The 19,126-nt window shown below is 43.9% G+C and overlaps 1 protein-coding gene across 7 annotated transcripts in view; it reads right to left on the minus strand.

Moving 5' to 3' along the window:
- LOC137430964 (trafficking kinesin-binding protein 1) overlaps positions 1-19,126 on the minus strand; it is a 180,136-nt gene that overhangs the window by 18,505 nt on the left and 142,505 nt on the right. For all 7 annotated transcript variants that reach the window (XM_068121815.2, XM_068121784.2, XM_068121766.2 and 4 more), the window contains one exon: positions 12,509-12,643. In XM_068121815.2, coding sequence (XP_067977916.1) covers positions 12,509-12,643 — 135 coding nt within the window. The remainder of the gene's footprint in view (positions 1-12,508; positions 12,644-19,126) is intronic.

Here is a 19,126-nt window from a genome sequence, read left to right on the forward strand (position 1 = left end):
GAAGTGAAGTCTTCACTGTCCGGAAGGTCGCAAATCGCAGTTACGATGAATCGCAAATTAGTTTTAATTAGTTTTAAAACATAGTTTAACGGCAACATAGTTTTCCAACGTGAAATAAATGAATACGCTCTCAAATGTGCCGTCCGAGGCAGAGTCTGTTCGCCACGTTCGGCACACGTGATAGCTCGCTGCTCTCTGATTGGTTGAATCGTTTTTTGGACATAGCTCGGTAACTACTTGTCCGATTAATATGAAACCTTGAAAAGGCACATCCTCGGGTCCCCAGCAATATACCTGGCAAGTTTCAAGTATATCGGACCGGTAGTTGTCGAGAAACAGCGGTCACAGACAAACATACATACATACATACATACAAACATACAAACATACACACAGAGATTACTGGAATTATAGATATATATATATATATATATATATATATATATATATATATATATATATATATATATATTGTTACGGTATGCGGTTAAAGATGGTATGTTTGCCGAGCGGAGGCTCCGCGACCGAACAGTTATTCCCCGACTAAAACCCGATTCAACCCAAATGTTGGCCGTATCGCGCTGCAGCTGCTCAATCTGGAAAACTCTAAAGCGACCGAATGCAAAGAGGAAGAAGACGTACAGAAGAGTAACTGGGTTTATTATTATCTACACACATAAGCAAAAAGAAAGCAGTCACGTTTATTTACAGGGGACATGAGACGCAGGTGACACAGTGAAAATACTAGCTTATCTAACAGGCTTACTTACTACCCAGGGACAAGACAAAAGACAGACTACGAACACACTTACATGGGGAATGATGATAGGGATGGCAGGTGGATGGCTGGCGGGATAGGGAGGTCCAACTGGTCCTGCAGCACGATCGGCTCGTTGGGCAGCCGCCGTTCCTTCGTGGCCCTGCTCCAAACTGCCGTCCAGGCCCCACGCTGCTGTGGCTGCAGTTTCGGTGGCTCGAGCTGCTGTAGATGCAGTTTCGGTGGCTCAAGCTGCTGTAGATGCAGTTTCGGTGGCTCAAGCACGCAGCTCAGCTCTGACGCCCCAGCTCTTGTCTCCTCCCTCCTTGTCTCAACTCTGTCAAAGCTCATCTCATCTCGGGGAACGCCCCGCCACAGGTTATATAGGCCCCGCCCCTCAACCTTTGCGAACCTCCCCCAAACGGTCTTCCTCCGCCCTCTCTAGCCAAACCCCTTGTTCATGGTTGGTCGAGTGGGGCTGGCTCACTCCTCCCCTCTATGACGAGGTGGAGACACGCCTTTCTTCTCCGACCCTGCCTCGTGGTCAATGGCGGCAATTGGAGGGGATGTAATTGCCAATCGACGAAAGGGGGAATGGAGGTTTTTTTGGGAATGGGAATGAAGGGAATCTATCTCTTTTTTCACTCGGTGCAATGGAGTATTATTCTAATGGAAGACAAGGCCTTACTCTAAAACACATAATAAGATATAAGCTACTGAACAAGGGTTTTCTATGATTGGCTGACGTGGATGCTTTATGGACTAATTACCGAGACGCCCTTTTTATCTTTACACAACTCCGGAGGCAGGAGGCGCAGAATAAACAATAATCATAATAAAGCACACAATAAAAAAAACACAATCCTCATATCCGCAACAATATATATATATATATATATATATATATATATATACATATATATGTATATATATATGTATACACAAAGAATTAAGTTAAGCACCCCCCCCCCCCCCCGTTTTTTTACAACCTCGCACATTACAAGTTTGTTGTCGTCAAAACAGTGTAATATACCCATGATATTGCTATATTTTCTGGAGAAGTGATATTATGGTCACATAAAAACATAACAATCATGCCGTTTTCAATATTTTATTCTGAATAATTTAAGGTGAAATTTTTTGGGAATTTTAGGCATATTTTCACCTCAATTTAAGTATGGAGCTATAGGTCCATCACGGACAGTGTGGATGACGTTTATGTTTTCTAACGTACAGTCATTGTTCTGAGAAGACCTCTAGCGATCTTTGCGTCAATAACGTGTGTAGGACCCACGTGATCGGATCACTGACTCAACCAATCACTTTTTTTCACTTTGATCACTCAATTTCATCAATGGATAATTGCTAATGTCATACCAATCATTATTTGATCTCACATACCTTAGAATATATGCCAATGTATACATATACACAAAGAATATATATTAGGGGGTGCTTACCTTAATTCGTTGTGTAGGGGTGCTTAACTTAATTCTTTGTGTATATATATATATATATATATATATATATATATATATATATATATATATATATATATATAAATATATATATATTAGCCGAAAGCACCCGGCGTTGCCCGGGTTCTTTTTGAATGAATTTACTACTATAATGCAGCTTTTACTCGCGGCCGTAGAAGATTGACTACTATAATTCAGCTCAGCATTTAATTGCAAAATTGTCCCAGCCCGGCCGAGGTGGGCCTCGACCGGGCTCGCCACCTAGCCTATAATCTTCCCGGGGCCCGTCCCGACATTTTTTGTATTAGAGGTTTCCTCCTATCTTTCATCGTTCAGGAGATTAGCGCGTGCAGACAAACAAACAAACAAACAAACAATAACTTTCTATTATACAGACTTGGCATTTAATATGGAATTTTTTTTTTTTCTTGACTTGGGTTTACTTTCTGAACTCAGTATATCAATCTGGTGAGTTTGTTTTACCCTTCGGTGATGTCTTTGTTGAAAGAACCATGTCACTGATTGTCTTTCGCAGCAAGAAGTCAATAACAGGATTATATCACAGGTGGCGTGACAAAATGTAAGGACACGTACATTTGACGATTGGCTTCACAATCGGGTAGATAAGGGTTGTTGCGTTCTGTATTAGTGGAAAACAACTGCTGCACATCTACAAAAGTTATTGCCGCTTCCTCCGGAGATGGTCCGTCAACTTGACAATGCTGTTTGTCATGGAGTGGTGGCTTTACGAAATTCTGGCATGAAACAGAGTGCTATTGCTTGGCAGTATGGCATCACTCAAGGTCAGGTGTCAAAGATCCTGAAACGAAATGCTCAGAGGGGTGTCCCTACTCCAATACCGAGGCCAAGACGTCCACGCAGAACCACAAGGAGAGATGATCGCCAGCTGCACCGGTTAGTCTGCAATGGCCGAACCAAGTCAGCTAATCGGCTTAGGGATGAGTGGCAGCAACTGACAAATGTGCCTGCATCCAGAAGGCTAGTCAACCAACGACTGGTTCAAGCAGGCTATCGTGCCAGGCGTCCCCTGAGAAAGCCACGCCTGACCAGACAACACAGCCAGCGCCGATTGCAGTGGGCCAGAGAGCACCGTCAATGGCAGCCAGGACACTGGAATCACGTGACCTTCAGTGACGAGTCTAGATTTCTGGTCTATCGTCAAGATGGCCACATCCGAGTGCGCAGACAAGTGCATGAAGCCCACAACGAAGATTGTATAGTGCCAAGAGTCCAAGCTGGAGGTGGTGGGGTGACCGTTTGGGCTGCTTTTCATGCAGGGGGCAAAACTGACGTGGTTGTTCTGAATGGAAACCTGAACCAGTTCAAGTACAGGGTCATTCTGGAAGAAACATTGCTTCCATTTGCTCGTGCAGCCTTTCGAGGAAACTTTGTCTTCCAAGATGACAATGCACGGCCTCATCGTGCTCGCATGATCCAACACTTTCTTGCTGACCGTGGTGTAGAGCATATGGAGTGGCCTGCCATGACCCCGGATATGAATCCGATAGAGAACTTGTGGACAGAATTAACGCGTCAAATCGACAACTTGGACCAGCAGCCCACCTCTGTGCGTGAAATGCATCAGACTATTGTCACTGCATGGCAAGCGATTCCTGTCCAAACCTTGGCAAATCTCGTGAACAGCATGCCTCAACATGTACGTGCTCTCCTGAATGCTCGTGGGGGTTACACAAAGGACTGAACTGTAATTTTACTGTCCGTAATCCCAGTCATAATTTAGCTTTTGTTTTTGTTGAAAATTTTTTTGGCTAATGTGCAAAATAAAGAGATACTGCTGGAAAAGGCACAGAAGTTTAGCACAGTACTGTCCGTGAATTGAGTTCGATATCAGTTTACATCACTTTCAAGGATCAATTTATTTGCTTTGAAATGTCAAATGTGGTTTTTGTTTCTTTTAAAGGTCACATTAACAAAATCTAGAATAATTTCAACATAATTCCAATGAACTTTTGGTTCTAAGTCATCTTGAAAAGTAAGTTCACCCCCACAAAAAAAATATTTCATATTAAATGCCAAGTCTGTATATATAGACTAGCTAAATGCACCCAGCGTTGCCTGGGTTCTTTTTGAATGAATTTAATCTTCTATACATAGGTCTGACGCGAGCCCAGTATCAGTTAGCGCTCAACGATTCCTTGTTCTTTCTTATGTCGGGCCCCGTGAGAGAGAATTTTGAAAGCATGTGTTGCAATCAGTCAGATATTCCTATTAAAGGGCCTATCTCATTGGCGGAGACGTCGCCACGACTGCCGCGACTGATCAGTCGCAGCAACTCGGGCGACTTGGGAGACCAAAAAATGCTCTCACCAAGGTGACGCCAGGGCGACGTCTACGCCAGGGCGATGATATTCATCACTACTCCTTTCGCTACATTTTTTACATATTTTTGCATGTATTTATTTTAATGCAATTAAATATAAATTCAATGCAATTTAAATATACACTCACATGTAGGTAGGGGCTTCTTGATCTCCTCGAAGATGTTCTGCATATCAACAAGGAAGGTTTCAACCGCTGCTTTCTTGTATTGGTTATCTTTGTATCTTGCATACGATTTATCGTAAAATTCCGGATGATCCTCCCAGAAGTCAGCCATTGCCTCTTGATGCCCCTCTTTCCAATCATATTGTTTTCTAGTCGGATCGCCGCTGGAACCATGTTCCTCATCTTCTCTAGCATCAACTGCTGCCTCAGCATCCACAAACTGTGCTGAAGCTGCTACAACTGCTTCATCCTCCTTCTTCTTGCCCTTCCGGCCCCCACTGCCCTTGGGTGGCATGGTGGAAGGACAGTACTACTCTGGAGTTGGAGCTGTCCCCTGGCAAGACAGGATGGTGGGGCCTCTTCCAAGGCAGTACAAGGAGCAGCAGCAGTAGCAGGAACAAGTACCAAATGATGAAGACCTTGACCGGATCCTGTACCTGACTTGGACCAGGAGTGAAGGCGTCTCGATGATGCCAGCACGCGCTCAGTCACGTGGTCTCTAAAGTGGGTCAAGCAGCGTCAAGCAGCGTCGCGGAAACATCGCCGCATCGTCTCCTCAGTCTCCTTGGTCTCCAGCAGGTCGCGGAGACGTCGCGGAGACGTCGCGGAGACGTCTCCCCAGTCGCGGACAAAGTTAGTCTCCGCGACGTCGCCGAAAAATCGAACATGTTTGAATTTCCCGCAACTTCCCGGAGACCCGGCTAGTCTCCAGGAGACGTCGCGGAGACGTCTCCGCAACCAGCGGAGACTCGAGTCGCCACCAGGTCGCCACCGAGTCTCCAGGCCAATGAGATAGGCTCTTAAGTGCATAAGTTGTACTTCAAGAGAATTTTGAAAGAAGAAGAAGATTTATTGCGAAATGGGCCCAGCCCGGCCGAGGCGGCCTCACCACCTAGCCTATAACCTTCCCGGGGCCCGTCCCGGCATTTTTGTTTCAGAGGTTTCCTCCTATCTTTCACCGTTCAGGAGATTAGCGCGTGCAGACAAACAATCAAACAAAAACTTTCTTTTATATATGTCGATATATATATATATTTTTTGTTTATTTATTATTATTATTAAGAAATGAAAAAGGTTCATCCAAACAAAAGGTAACTAGTTCTACTCTGCTAACTTAAGTAATGAACAAGCAAGAGCAGACCCGGTCTCAGGCGATGTTTCACCCATTCCCCAACGAGCTTCTACTGGCCTGAGGAACAATGCGTCACTGCGCACATGGAAAGGTTGGCGCATTGGTGGTGTGGAGGAGGGACCAAGAGCAGAGCGTGAGGGGTCCAAATGTAAGACCATCTGCCAGAACGAGGGCAGCCGCTAGATCAACCGATTTAGTACAAGGTGTGCAGGGCATGACGCATGACACATGACCCCATCTTCTTCATTTTCTTATCTCACACCTTATCTTGCCCCTCCCCCATCTCTCTTTTGCCGCAGATGCATGTATGGCGCCAGGTTAATGTCGAGTTGATAAGTGACCGATAGGGATCTGAGGGTGGTGATGTCAATTAGAGGATACGGGGAATGTGTGTGCACTTGTGACTATTTTCTTGTGAATCTTTCTGTACATATATGACTGTGAAACCTGAATTGTAAATACGTGTCTTGTTGTAATACATGCTTGAACCCATTTTGTGTCTTGACTTATTCTCTCTACTTTGATGGTGACATAAGGCAGCTAAGGGTTGGTGAACCAATATTTGAGCTTGCAGATCGTAAGAAGTAATTACGCAATAATTGGTCCCGCTCAGCCAACTAATTAAGATCTGTTGCACGATTGCTGCACAGTACTCACTTTTTTCCTGGTCTTCATTGTATGGTAACACGACATTGGGTGTGGGATCCTGCGGGAAGTTCTGGGGCAACTGGCTATTGTGGTTTTTAAACATGTACCATCCTCTGGGAGTTATCCAGAGGTGACGTCTGTCACAATATGATGAAGTCTACAATTAGGGGAAAATATAAATATAGAGCAAGTGTGAGCTGTCAGCACAAGATGCTGCCTTGTACCTTAGTTATGAAGCTAAATAGAATTTTGTGGAATTCTTAAATCCCACATGGAAAACTATTGTTATATTTGAAAATAGTTATATTTTACTTCAACAATAGGTTTTCCAGAACCCAATAAATCACTGAAAGAAAAAGAAAAGGCAAACTACATAGTAAATAAATAGTTTAGATAATGTAATGTAGTGATGAATATTGAATAGTGAACTGAGAAAAATAGTGAAACACATAGTGAACTCGAATGGCACTCAGTGGAGAGCATACCTCCGCCTGGTTAGCCATATCACCCAATGATGAAGAATCATTTTAAAATTTATACTGGCTGGATCCGGATCTTCACCAAAATTAAATCGATTCTTCCTTATCACACACACAACCTGTCCAACAAGTTTCGTCCAAATCCATCCATAACTTTTTTAGATATCCTGCTATGTATATTTTTGGCCTTTTCTCCCAATGGTGAAGAATCACTTTTTTTTTTTTTTTTTCTTTTTTGGATACTGAATCGAGGCTCGTGAAAGAGCTAACATTTATTTCACAAACAAATCAACCAGACAAACAAAATATACAAAAAGAGGGAGTGGAAGATGGGGAGAGAAGGGGAAGCACACAACCACAACATTTGAGAGCAGGGAGAAGTGTGGGAGGGAGAGGGCTTGGGGGCAGGAGGCGTGGGAAGAGGAGGGGGGGGGGGGAGAGGTATAAAACACAAGGGGACCGAAATTAGCGGGGGTAGAAAAGATCAAGGTTTTGGATGGGGGAGGATAAGAGATGGTGGTGAACAGCTGTTTTAAAGACCTGGAGGGTGGAGTGGGATTGAAGAGAGTGAGGGAGTTTGTTCCAGAGGCGGGAGAAAAGAGGAATGAAGGAGTGAAGGTGAGCAGAAAGTCTTGATTTTGGCAGTTTAACCATAAGAGGGTTGCTGGCAGATCTTGTGCGACCTGTAGGAATATTTGGGGGACAGAGCACAAAGAGAGCTGGGGGAGCAAGGCCAGAGAGGAGTCGGTAGAAGACAGAAAGACCACCAACCTGCCTGCGCTGAGTGAGTGAAAGGCCCTCGGAGTTAGCTTCATCGTGGGAGATTCCAATGATTCTGAAAGCTTTGGTTTCAACAGCGTGAAGCCGTGCAAGGTGTGAGGCAGGAGCACTGGCCCAGAGAAGAGAACAGTATTCCATTGAGCTGCGGATGAAAGCCTTGTATGTGTTGAGGAGCTTAGGTGTGCCAAGGAAGGACTTCGCACGACGGAGGATGCCCAGTCGGCGACTGGCTTTGGAGGCCAGCTTGGAAATGTGGTTTTCCCAGGAAAGATCATGGCAGATAGTGAGACCCAAAAGCTTGAGTGACAGAACTTCTTGGAGAGGATGGTTGAGAAAGTAGATGGGAGGGTTTTCCAGTCGGTCCTTTCGGAGAGACATTGTAAGAGTGTGAGATTTGTCAGGATTGAAATACATGTTCCACTTGTTTGACCAGTCTGTGATTTTGTCCAGGTCTGCAGAGAGTGAGGAAGCTGCAGACTGCCGATCTGAGGGATGAGTTATGGAGCGGCAGAGAGTGGAGTCATCAGCAAAGAAATAGAGAGGATTTTCCAGGGAGTCGGAGAGATCATTGTTGAAGACCAGAAAAAGCACAGGGCGCAGAACACTACCTTGGGGAACTCCAGCCTGAATAGGAAGGGGAGATGAGAGAAAACCATTCAGGGCCACATGTTGACTACGACCAGAGATGACGTCCGCAAGCCATGCATGGAGATTTCCATGGATACCATAGGAGGAGAGTTTGGTGAGCAGAGCGGGGTGCCAGACGGTATCGAAGGCACGTGATATGTCGAGGGAGACAGCTCTGATTTCCTGTTTGGCATTAAGGACCTCCATCCATTGTTGAGAAAGCAGAAGCAGCATTTCCAGAGTAGAATGACATGGTCTGAATCCAAATTGATGCTCCGAGATCAAGCCATTGGAGAAGAGGAAGGATTTGATGTCAGAAGCGATGATTGATTCCATGACCTTGCTGATTATTGGGAGCAGGATGATTGGTCTGTAGTTGCAAGGATCTGTTTTTACACCTTTTTTGTGTAAAGCTGTAATGTTGACTGATTTCCAAGCACATGGCAGATGACCTTGAGCAAAAGAGAGGGTGAAGAGAACATAGAGGGGGTGAGATAAAGCGGCAGAGCAGGATTTTAGGACCCGTGGGCTGATGCCGTCTGGTCCAGTTGCAGAATCAGTCGAGGTTTGACAAAAACCTCTCCACCTTGTCAGGAGAGAAAGACACAGAGTCCAGGAGCAGCTGGGTTCGACTGGGAAAGGTGGGTACAGAGCGAGATGGGTTAGGGACACAAGATTTTGAGGCAAACAGAGTCCATACAGAAATGTTTCACACACAGAAACACAGAAATGTTCCAGATTCCAAATTTGTGGTTGAATTGAGTGACTTTTACGCGAGATTTGATGTTCCAGGAAACTGAGTAAAATGTGAAGCTCTCTGTGAGGATCTAGATACTCGAGCGTGTCCCATGCCAGTAATTTGTGAACCTGATGTCGTGAGGTGTTTCAGGGCGTTGAGTAAAAGGAAGGCTTGTGGTCCAGATGGCATCAAGTCTTGTATTATGATAAAGTTCTGTTTCGAACTTAGTAATGTTTTTACTCGATTGTTTCAGTTACTTTTGGCTACTCATACTGTTCCTATTTGCTGGAAAAAGTCCATCATTATTCCCATGCCAAAAAAGGTTCACCCAAGGCAGCTCAATGATTATAGACCTGTTGCCCTCACCTCCATCTTGTGTAAATGTATGGAGAAATTGATGGTGAAGTTTATAGCATCAGATGTAACTCCTAAACTGGATCCTTTACAATTTGCATACAAAGCAAGATGAGGTGTTGAAGATGTCTGGCTCAGTTTACTTCATCTAATCACAAGTCACCTTGACCAGAATGGAACCTATGTCCATGTGTTATTTATTGATTTCTCGTCAGCCTTTAACACTATGCAACCATTTACCCTTCTGAAAGTGTTGCGTGACCTGTGCCTGAACCCCCATATCATACTTTGGGTGGAAAGTTTTTTACGAGACCGTCCTCAGCAGGTGAGGGTGAATGGTAGTTTATCAAAGTCATCAATCGTGAATACTGGTGCTCCACAAGGTAGTGTATTGTGACCTCTACTGTTCAGTTTGTACACCAATGGATGTGTGGCTCTTAAATAAGTTTGTAACTTTATTAAGTATGCAGACGATATCGCCATTGTTGGCTGTCTTTCGATCAATCATCTTTTGTATCGTACCTCGATGAGATTCACACATTGAATAAGTGGTGTGGGTACTTTTGTCTTACTCTGAATGTGTGTAAAACAAAAGAGATGATTTTGGACTTTCAGAAAGGTCACAATCATGAACCTGTAACCATAAATGGTGATAAGGTGGAAATTGTTAGCAAATGTAAATACCTGGGCACCATTATTGATAACAAGTTACCTTTTGATGGAAATACTAATGCTGTGTCCAATAAATCAATGCAAAGATTGTATCTTCTCAGGAAATTGAATTCATTTGGTGTTAGCTCACATGTGATGCGGATGTTGACAAATTCCTTACTGATCAGTGTTTTGTCATTTAATTTGATTTCCTGGTGCAGTTATCTTAATGCGTGGAATAAGTCATGATTGAAAAAGGTCATTACACTGGCATTTAAAGTGGGTGGGCCTTCAACCAGTCTGGACTCTCTATACTTGCGAACATTGAAAAGGAAGGCGGTGCAGGTGTGCACCAATGAAAGTCATTTCTTGAACGGACCTTTTGAAAAACTGCCATCAGGGAGAGGCTTTCGTGTACGGAGGATGAAAAAGACCATTTTCAAAAAGTAATTTGTACCATGTGCAATTCAAATGCTCAATTCAAATTCCTAGTCATTTTGCTGTTTAGTCCATCTCCCATATTTTATATTTATTTTATATTCTTTTATATTTTATATCTTTTTATTTCGTTTTCTTATTCCCTTGGTGTTTTATGTTTTAATGATGGTTAATTTACGGTGTCACCAAAGAATAATTTCCCTGAATATGGGACAATAAAGATTTATTATTATTATTATTGAAAGGGTCTTAAAGGTAAACGGGGTCTTAAGGGTCTTGGGGTCAAAAGGATCTTGGGGTCTAAAGGGTCTTATAAATCTTAAAATCTTCAGGATCTTAGGGGTCTTAAGGGTTTTTGAGGTCTTGAGGGTTTTTGGGGTCTAAAGGGTCTTCGGAGTTAAAAGGGCCTCCAGTGTCTTTGAGGTTTTAAGAGTCTTTGGGATCTTAGGGGTCTTCAGGATCTTAAAGATCTTTTGGGTCTTTATGGTTTGAAGGGTCTTAAGGTCTTTAGAGTCTTACACATCTTTTGGGGTCTTTGGAGTCTTTGAGGTTCTTCAGCATCTTACTGTCTTCAGGTTTTTTGGGGTCTTCAAGGGTCTTTGGGGTCATCAATGGTCTTTTGGGTGTTCAAGGGTCTTTGGGGGTATTTGGGGGCTTTTGGGACCTCTGGCTGGGTCTTTTGGGTCCTTTGGGGCCTTTGGGTTTTTTGCGTCTTTGGGGTGTTTTGGGTCTTTAGATGTCTTTAAGGATCATTGGGGTATTTTGGGTCTTCAGGGTCTATGGGTTATTTAAGGGTATTCAGGGTTTTTTGGGGTCCTCTGGGTCTTTTGCGTATTTTTGTGTTGCTGAAATTAAGCGTCTTAGAGGTACTTAGGGGTCACAGAGGTCCTTAGGAGTTTTGGGGGTCTTAAAAGGTCTTCAAAGATCTAAGGGGTCTCGGCAGTCTAAAGGGTCGAAAGGTACATTCCAATAGTGCGTAATTAATAGACATACATGTAGTCAGGATGTAACTGACATTCAAACAGTACGTAACTAGTTACACGGCTGCATGGATGGCTTCACCGATCACTTCACCGACAGCTTCACCGCCTCACAGACCGAGTTCTTCGTCAATCTCAATCAATCTTAATATAGATTAGTCCGTGAGATGTCATCATGGAAAATCGCCAAGGCTTCTTGAGTAGGTGGATTAAGATACCTGTGAAGTAAACAAAATGGTGGATTAAGATACCTGTGAGGTGAATGCGAGCTGTTCAAGGGTAAGCCTGTTTTTGGTTTTAATTTAATAAGCCCATTAATTGTCTTCAAAAGGTGTGTTTAACTTTACCAAAATACCCAGTTATCATTCATGCACTCCCTTGGAGTTCCTTTAGTATGCATGCAAAGATTCGGCTGCTACGTATCATGGTTTTGGAGTTATGGAGGAGACACACACACACATTTATTATTATTAGATTAAGGAACATTCCCCTCTTTGTTACATCTTTATTGCCAAGAACGTTTTCCTCTCATTTCAAAACACTCGATGTCTCCCCCATTGCCAGCAAGCAATTCAAGGGGACATCTATATATTTTAACACAGGGGAAAGAAAGTAGCAGTGGTTTTAGGGGAAGGGGTGTTGGAGGATATTTGGGGGATTCATTAAGAAATTTGACAAAGGGCAAGGAAGGAAAGATGATAAGGAGAAAACGAATGATCGGTGGGCACAAAAGGAAAAGCAGATTTGGAGGAAAGGGGGAGGGTTGAAAGAGGAGGAAAGGGAAGAGGAAGTACTGGCCATATTGTGGGACATCCGGAATGGTGAGAGTTGTTCTTGGTAACATTTTACCATTTTTGCACACAAAATTTGTGAGTGGCTCCAAATCACGCCTACTGCATTCTCGCTAAAATTCTCTTACCATTGGAAATATTCCAGAAGAGTAAAAGCGACGTGGTGTGGTGCACACAGTCTTTCCACGAAGCTGCTTCATTTCCTCTTGTGCTTCGCGCATCATCTCCAAGCATTCCGTGTAGCGTTCTTCAAGGTCCTGGAGCTGAGATAGGCATGGTAAGGCTTCGAGACAGGAAGACTTAGCAAAAATACCGTATATTTCAATGTTCTCAAAAGCAAATATAAAAAATAACTCAGGCAGTCTGGCTTGCATCACAGTATGAGTACTTCTCATGATGCTTAACTGAGATTTCAATCTTAAGATTAATACTTTTGTCATAACATTCTTATCAGTTGTGTAATAGGCATTAATGTGCCTGGATGTCAATGACTTTCATATTATGTACAAGCTTCGAATGAGCATTAAACTGTTAAAATAAAATAAAAACAAACATTTTGTTATCTGCTTGTTTTTCTTCAATCAAATGCAAATGTGGTTAATTTAAATCAACCAATCAACTTTAGGGAGAGGACATAATCCATAACTTATTACCATCAGAAAATATTCCTGGCAGAGTAATTGATGGTTTTCCTCCAATCAGAAATCCAAGACGTAGTGCATCATGTCCTGGGTTTTCTCCAATCAGAAATCCAGGTGATAGTGATTCACCCAAGCAGTCACTTTATTTGAGGCTACATTTTTGCAGTTTAAACTTTATTTTATAATTATTATTTTTTGTTTACAATCATGGTTCAGGAAGGCGTTCAGTGGTGCAATGGTTAGAGCGTCTGAGGTTCAAACCCAGGCCGAGTCATACCATTTACTCGTAAAAGGGATCAAGCCCAGACAAAGAACCATAGATAGGCAATGATTTCACAGACTTGATGGGCCTAATGGCCTCCTCTTGCATTGAAGTTCCTTGGAAGGGAACATATAATATTATTAAGGTACCACATAGAAGGCTGTTAGCTAAGGTGAGCTCTTGCGGTGTGACTGATAGGTAGTTTCTAGATTGGAAACTGGGTTCGTGATACGAAGCAAAGAGTGTGAGGATGTAAGTTGTGGGGTACCTCAACGATCAGTATAGGGACCATAATTATTCATAAATTACATCAATTATTTGGATAGTGGGGATAAGACTCTGCTTTCTAAATTTGCAGATGACACAAAGCTTGGGGGTAAGGTAGACAGCATAGAGGATATGATCAGATTCAGGAAAGTCTCGATACTTTCAGAGATTGAGCAACAGATTGGCAGATGCAGTTTATCATAAAGAAAGTAAACGTGCTGGGGTTGTGTAAGAATAATGAAAATGGGGATTACATAATGCAAGGAGCATTCTTCAAGCATGTCACACAAGAGAAGGATCTGGGGATGGTAATAGATACAGGGGGTAAGCAGACAGGACAGGACCATTTCAAGAAAGAGAGAGGAGCAATTCAGAGGTGAGAGATCAATGTCTGCACAACATGGAGAGCCAGCTGATCGTGGCTACTCGACAGTTGGCTGGGTACCAGTGCAACCTCTTCATCGGTCCCCATGACTTTGCAGAATATCATTTTCACATAGCTTCACTTTTTTGCTTGATTCTTGCAAATTTAAATGCATGCTTCTGAACAGATGTGTTATATGCCTTTTCTATTTTTCATTACTATGTAGATTATGTATTTGAGTTTTTGTATGCCATCAACTCCTTTTTTATCTTGTATTTTTTTATTTGATTGAAAGTAAAGCACATTGAGAGATTTTCTCAAATGCTATATGCACAATACAAGATTAAAACAAGAAAGGGCAATCACAGATTGCAGACCCTCACCAGGACATGTTTTTAGTGGTTTTTAAGGCCTTTGTGTTAAAATAAATATGGCGGCCAAACCACGTGACCGATGACGTCATCATTTTTTTTCTCCACCAATTTATCCATAGATGACGCTCAAGAAATTTCATCCTGATCAGATGAAGTTTTGTACTTGTCGAATTATGACATCATAATGTAGGCACCTCTAAGAACCGCCTTTCGAGACCATTTTTCCCCGCAGAGCAGGGGTTGGCCTTTTTTGGGCACCGTGGTCCCCTTTTTGAAGCAATGTTTTACAGCCAGATGCCCTTCCTGCTGCCAACCCTGTTAATCGCCTCTTGTGACACACAGGGAATTATCAGTGAACTGGTACTCAATTTGCCAACCTCGGAAGGATGACAGGCTGAGTCAACCCCCCTGGCGTTCATTCAGCGATCGACCAGGATTCAAACCCAGGATCCTTGGATCCCAAGCCGGCACCCTAACCGCGAAAGCAACACCAGGCTTGAGGCACCTATGAAATCATCATTAACATATGTTATTCCCCATGCAGAGTTCTTTACAATGAGCCATCTCTCAATTTTTTCTATGCAGCCCTTTCAGAGGTATAGAGGCGCAAACCTTTTTGGTTTTTCCAAGATGGCGGCCGTACCACGTGACCTATGTCATAATTACCAATAGAAAATTCTACAGGAGGAGGCACACCTATGGTGAGAATTTCCTGTCATTCGGACCAACGGTAGCAAAGAAAAAAAAAATCATCTTGATTGAATGAAGTTTTGTACTTGTCAAATTATGACATCATAATGGAGGACAAACAGACATTCTGTGTGGACAAACAGACAAAGAGAGAGAGACAAACAGACAAACAAACAGACTCAAATGCAATACCCTCTCCTCTGGCGAGGGTAATTATTGTTACGTTTGTGGGGGGTAGGAGAGGAAATACCTAAGTGAAGGCAGGAATGTATCTTACTATAATTCACCAAATGTCCGTCTGTCTGTCTGTCTGTTCGAAGGTACCGTAAAAACTGCTGAACCGATCGCAAAGATATTTTGGGTAGGTAATCCTGGGACCCCTGGGAGTAAAATGGGTTATTTAGTTTTCCCAATTTCAGCTTTGATCTCCAGCATTCTCAGGTTTGGACTCCCGCATAACATTCGCGTTTGCATAACGTTCATGGTGACGATGTTCTCATTGTGACGATGTTGTGACGGTGTATGTGTTCACGGTAGTGTTTGACGTGACGCTGTGAACGTAATTTCGTAATGGTTTTCGTTTCGTAATCCTTTAATGAACGTTTAATGTTTAATCGGAGATCTCGCGAGATCTTGAAGACGGTGGCAGGGGTTTTCGACGGTCCACACGGTCTCCACGTTTTTCAAAGTTAAGTCTGTTCACAATTGTATTTTGTCGAAACTGTATTTATCGTTCGGTGTGTGAACTTATACCGTCCCCCTTGGAAGTTTCTCGGTGTTTATCTTTCATATATTAATCGTTTGTTTGCCGCGTCGCGAGCAAGGCCTTGCAGCCTAAGGCTTCCCCCGTCGAAGGTTGTTCCTTCCTTCGCTGTTTTGCTAGCTTTTTTGATTTCCCCTTCTCCACCAAGCTTCACCAAACATCTACTATTTGTCTAACGTTGTAAACCCCACCCCCCCCCCCCCCCAAAAACAAACAAAAAAACAACAAAAAAAACTTTTATTTCCCTTTCTCCTCGTGTGCTTTTGCCTCTGCCCACGTGCGCTGTCTCGCCCCGCCCCCATTTTACCCTTGCCTTCCACCTTTTGCCCTGTTCAAGTGACTCGTGGTCGTCGCTCTAGCCTTCCTCTCCCCATTGGTATTTTTGTGAATATAAGATTGTTCTTCACAGTTCTGTTTAAATATGTTTCAACTATCCCCTTCAGTGTTTTATTCAGTGGTTTATTACAACACGCTGTTTTTCTTCTTATTTAAAAGGCTCCTTTCAATTTCCTCTTCAACTCATTCCATTTCAAAAAAACATTCAATCTCTTATGATTCCAAATCACTCCATGCTCTAAATTCTCATTCATTCCATCCCTCCTCCATCGTTCTTAAACGAATCGCTAACTTGAAAATCACAACAAACCCAATTTGTTATATATGTTCATCTTTCATTAATCATCCACTTTCTAAACTCCCCCCTTGCCCCTCCCCTTCAAATCTCCCCCCCAACCATCCCTCCCAAATTCTCCCTCCTCCCACCTCCTTCTCAAAGCTGCCTCCTCCCCACTTCCTCTCCCTCCTATGTCATACCTCCACCTCCCCCAACCTTCTACTTTCCTCTGCCCCCCCTCAAACAAACTCTCACTGTGCCTCATTCCATCACCATCAAACCTTTCGTCCTCCTCATCCTTCCCTTTCTTGTAACTCTTCTGTAATCTCTGACACACTATCAACTGCTCTTCCTACATCCCCCTCTCACCCTTCATCTGACCTTACCCCTCAACCCCTGTCCTGCACCCGATGCTCCCCCTCTCTCCTCACTAACGGTATGGACCTCAAACATCCGGGGCCTTCGCTCAAACCTGATTGATCTCTCCATTCAGGTTGCTTCTGAAAATCCAGACTTGATCTGCTTAACAGAAACTTTCCTCCTTCAAGATGTCTCTGATTCCTTAATATCTCTTCCTGGTTACTCCCACCTCCGGTACGATAGACCTGAGCCTCGTCCTGGTGGTGGGGTGGCTATCTTTATCAAAAACTCTCTTCCTCACTCTCCCTGCACTGCCCCCTCTCCACCCCACCCACAGGAGTACCTCTGGCTACGGCCTCCTCTCCGCTCCCACCTTTTGTTCATATGTGTTCTGTACCGTCCTCCAAACAGTGATGACTCCATTTACATTTCTCTGTCGGACAACATGGACCAACTTCTATCAACTCATCCAAACTCTCTCTTCCTCATTTGTGGTGACTTCAACTGTCATCATGCCAGCTGGCTGGGTGTGGGTTCATCTCTCACCAGCCATGGCACCTCAGCAAAGGACTTCTGCGACTCATTGGGACTGACACAATCTGTCAATTTCCCGACCCGGATCTCAGTCAATGGAGTATCTTCTCTTCTGGACTTGATTATGACTAACTTCCCTGCAAATGTCTGCTGCTCGTCTTCTGCTCCAATCGGTTCTTCTGATCATGTGCTTGTTAAAGTGGACATCTCTCTGGCCATTCTCAGAGAGCCTCCTCAGCGTCGACGAGTCTGGCATTTCACTCAGGCCGACTGGCACGGTCTGCAAGCAGCCATCAATCAACTGGACTGGTCTCCCATCTCTAATGCCTCTGACATCAATTCTTCCTGGGAATTCTTCCAAAGCAAACTGCTCTCTCTCATGCACAGATTTATCCCATCTCGTCTTCAGTTGTCTTACCCTTCCTCCCGTCCATGGTACACTGAATCTTGTGGTGAGGCAGTTGCCCTGAAACAACTTGCCTTTGCATCTTGGAAGGCAAATCCAACTGAAGGCAATCTCAGTTCCTTCCACCAAGCTCGAAACAAGTGTGTTTCTACCCTTAGGAGTGCCAGGAAGCACTATCTCTCCACACTCAAGATTGAACTCTCAAACCTGTCTCCTTCCTCCAAATCCTGGTGGCGTCTGGTCAAATCCGTTTCCGGTGTTTGTTCCCCCTCCATCCCCTCCCTTACCTCAAATGGCTACACAGTTGACACCGCACGTGACAAAGCCGAATGCCTCAACTCTGTGTTTGCCTCAAAATCTTGTGTCCCAAACCCATCTCTCTCTGTTCCCACCTTTCCCAGTCGAACCCAACTGCTCCTGGACTCTGTGTCCTTCTCTCCTGACAAGGTGGAGAAGTTTTTATCAAACCTCGACTCTGATTCTGCAACTGGACCAGATGGCATCAGCCCTCGGGTCCTAAAATCCTGCTCTGCCGCTCTATCTCACCCTCTCTCTGTTCTTTTCACCTTCTCTTTTGCTCAAGGTCATCTGCCAGCATCTTGGAAATCAGCAAACATTACCGCTTTACACAAAAAAGGTGCAAAAACAGATCCTTGCAACTACAGACCAATCAGCCTGCTCCCAATTATCAGCAAAGTCATGGAATCCATCATTGCTTCAGATATCAAATCCTTCCTCTTCTCCAATGGCTTGATCTCTGATCATCAATTTGGATTCAGACCAGCTCATTCTACTCTGGACATGTTGCTTCTGCTGTCTCAACAATGGATGGAGGTCCTCAATGCCAAACAGGAAATCAGAGCTGTCTCACTTGACATATCACGTGCCTTCGATACGGTCTGGCACCCAGCTCTGCTCACCAAACTCACCTCCTATGGTATTCAGGGAAATCTCCACTCATGGCTTGCGGATTTCCTCTCTGGTCGTAGGCAACGTGTGGCCCTGAATGGATTTCTCTCATCTTCCCTTCCTGTTCTGGCTGGAGTTCCCCAAGGTAGTGTTCTGGGCCCTGTGCTATTTCTGGTCTTCATCAATGATCTCTCCGACTCTCTGGAAAATCCTCTCTATCTCTTTGCTGATGACTCCACTATCTGCCGCTCCATTCCTCATCCCTCAGATCGGCAGTCTGCAGCCTCCTCACTCTCTGCAGACCTGGACAAAATCACAGACTGGTCAAACAAGTGGAACATGTCTTTCAATCCTGACAAATCTCACACTCTTACAATGTCTCTCCGAAAGGACCGACTGGACAACCCTCCCATCTACTTTCTCAACAATCCTCTCCAAGAAGTTCTGTCGCTCAAGCTTTTGGGTCTCACTATCTGCCATGATCTTTCTTGGGAAAACCACATTTCCAAGCTGGCCTCCAAAGCCAGTCGCCGACTGGGCATCCTCCGTCGTGCGAAGTCCTT

The sequence above is a fragment of the Myxine glutinosa genome, chromosome 1, assembly GCF_964187855.1.
Source record: "Myxine glutinosa chromosome 1, kmMyxGlut1.1, whole genome shotgun sequence".
Lineage (NCBI taxonomy): Eukaryota > Metazoa > Chordata > Myxini > Myxiniformes > Myxinidae > Myxine > Myxine glutinosa.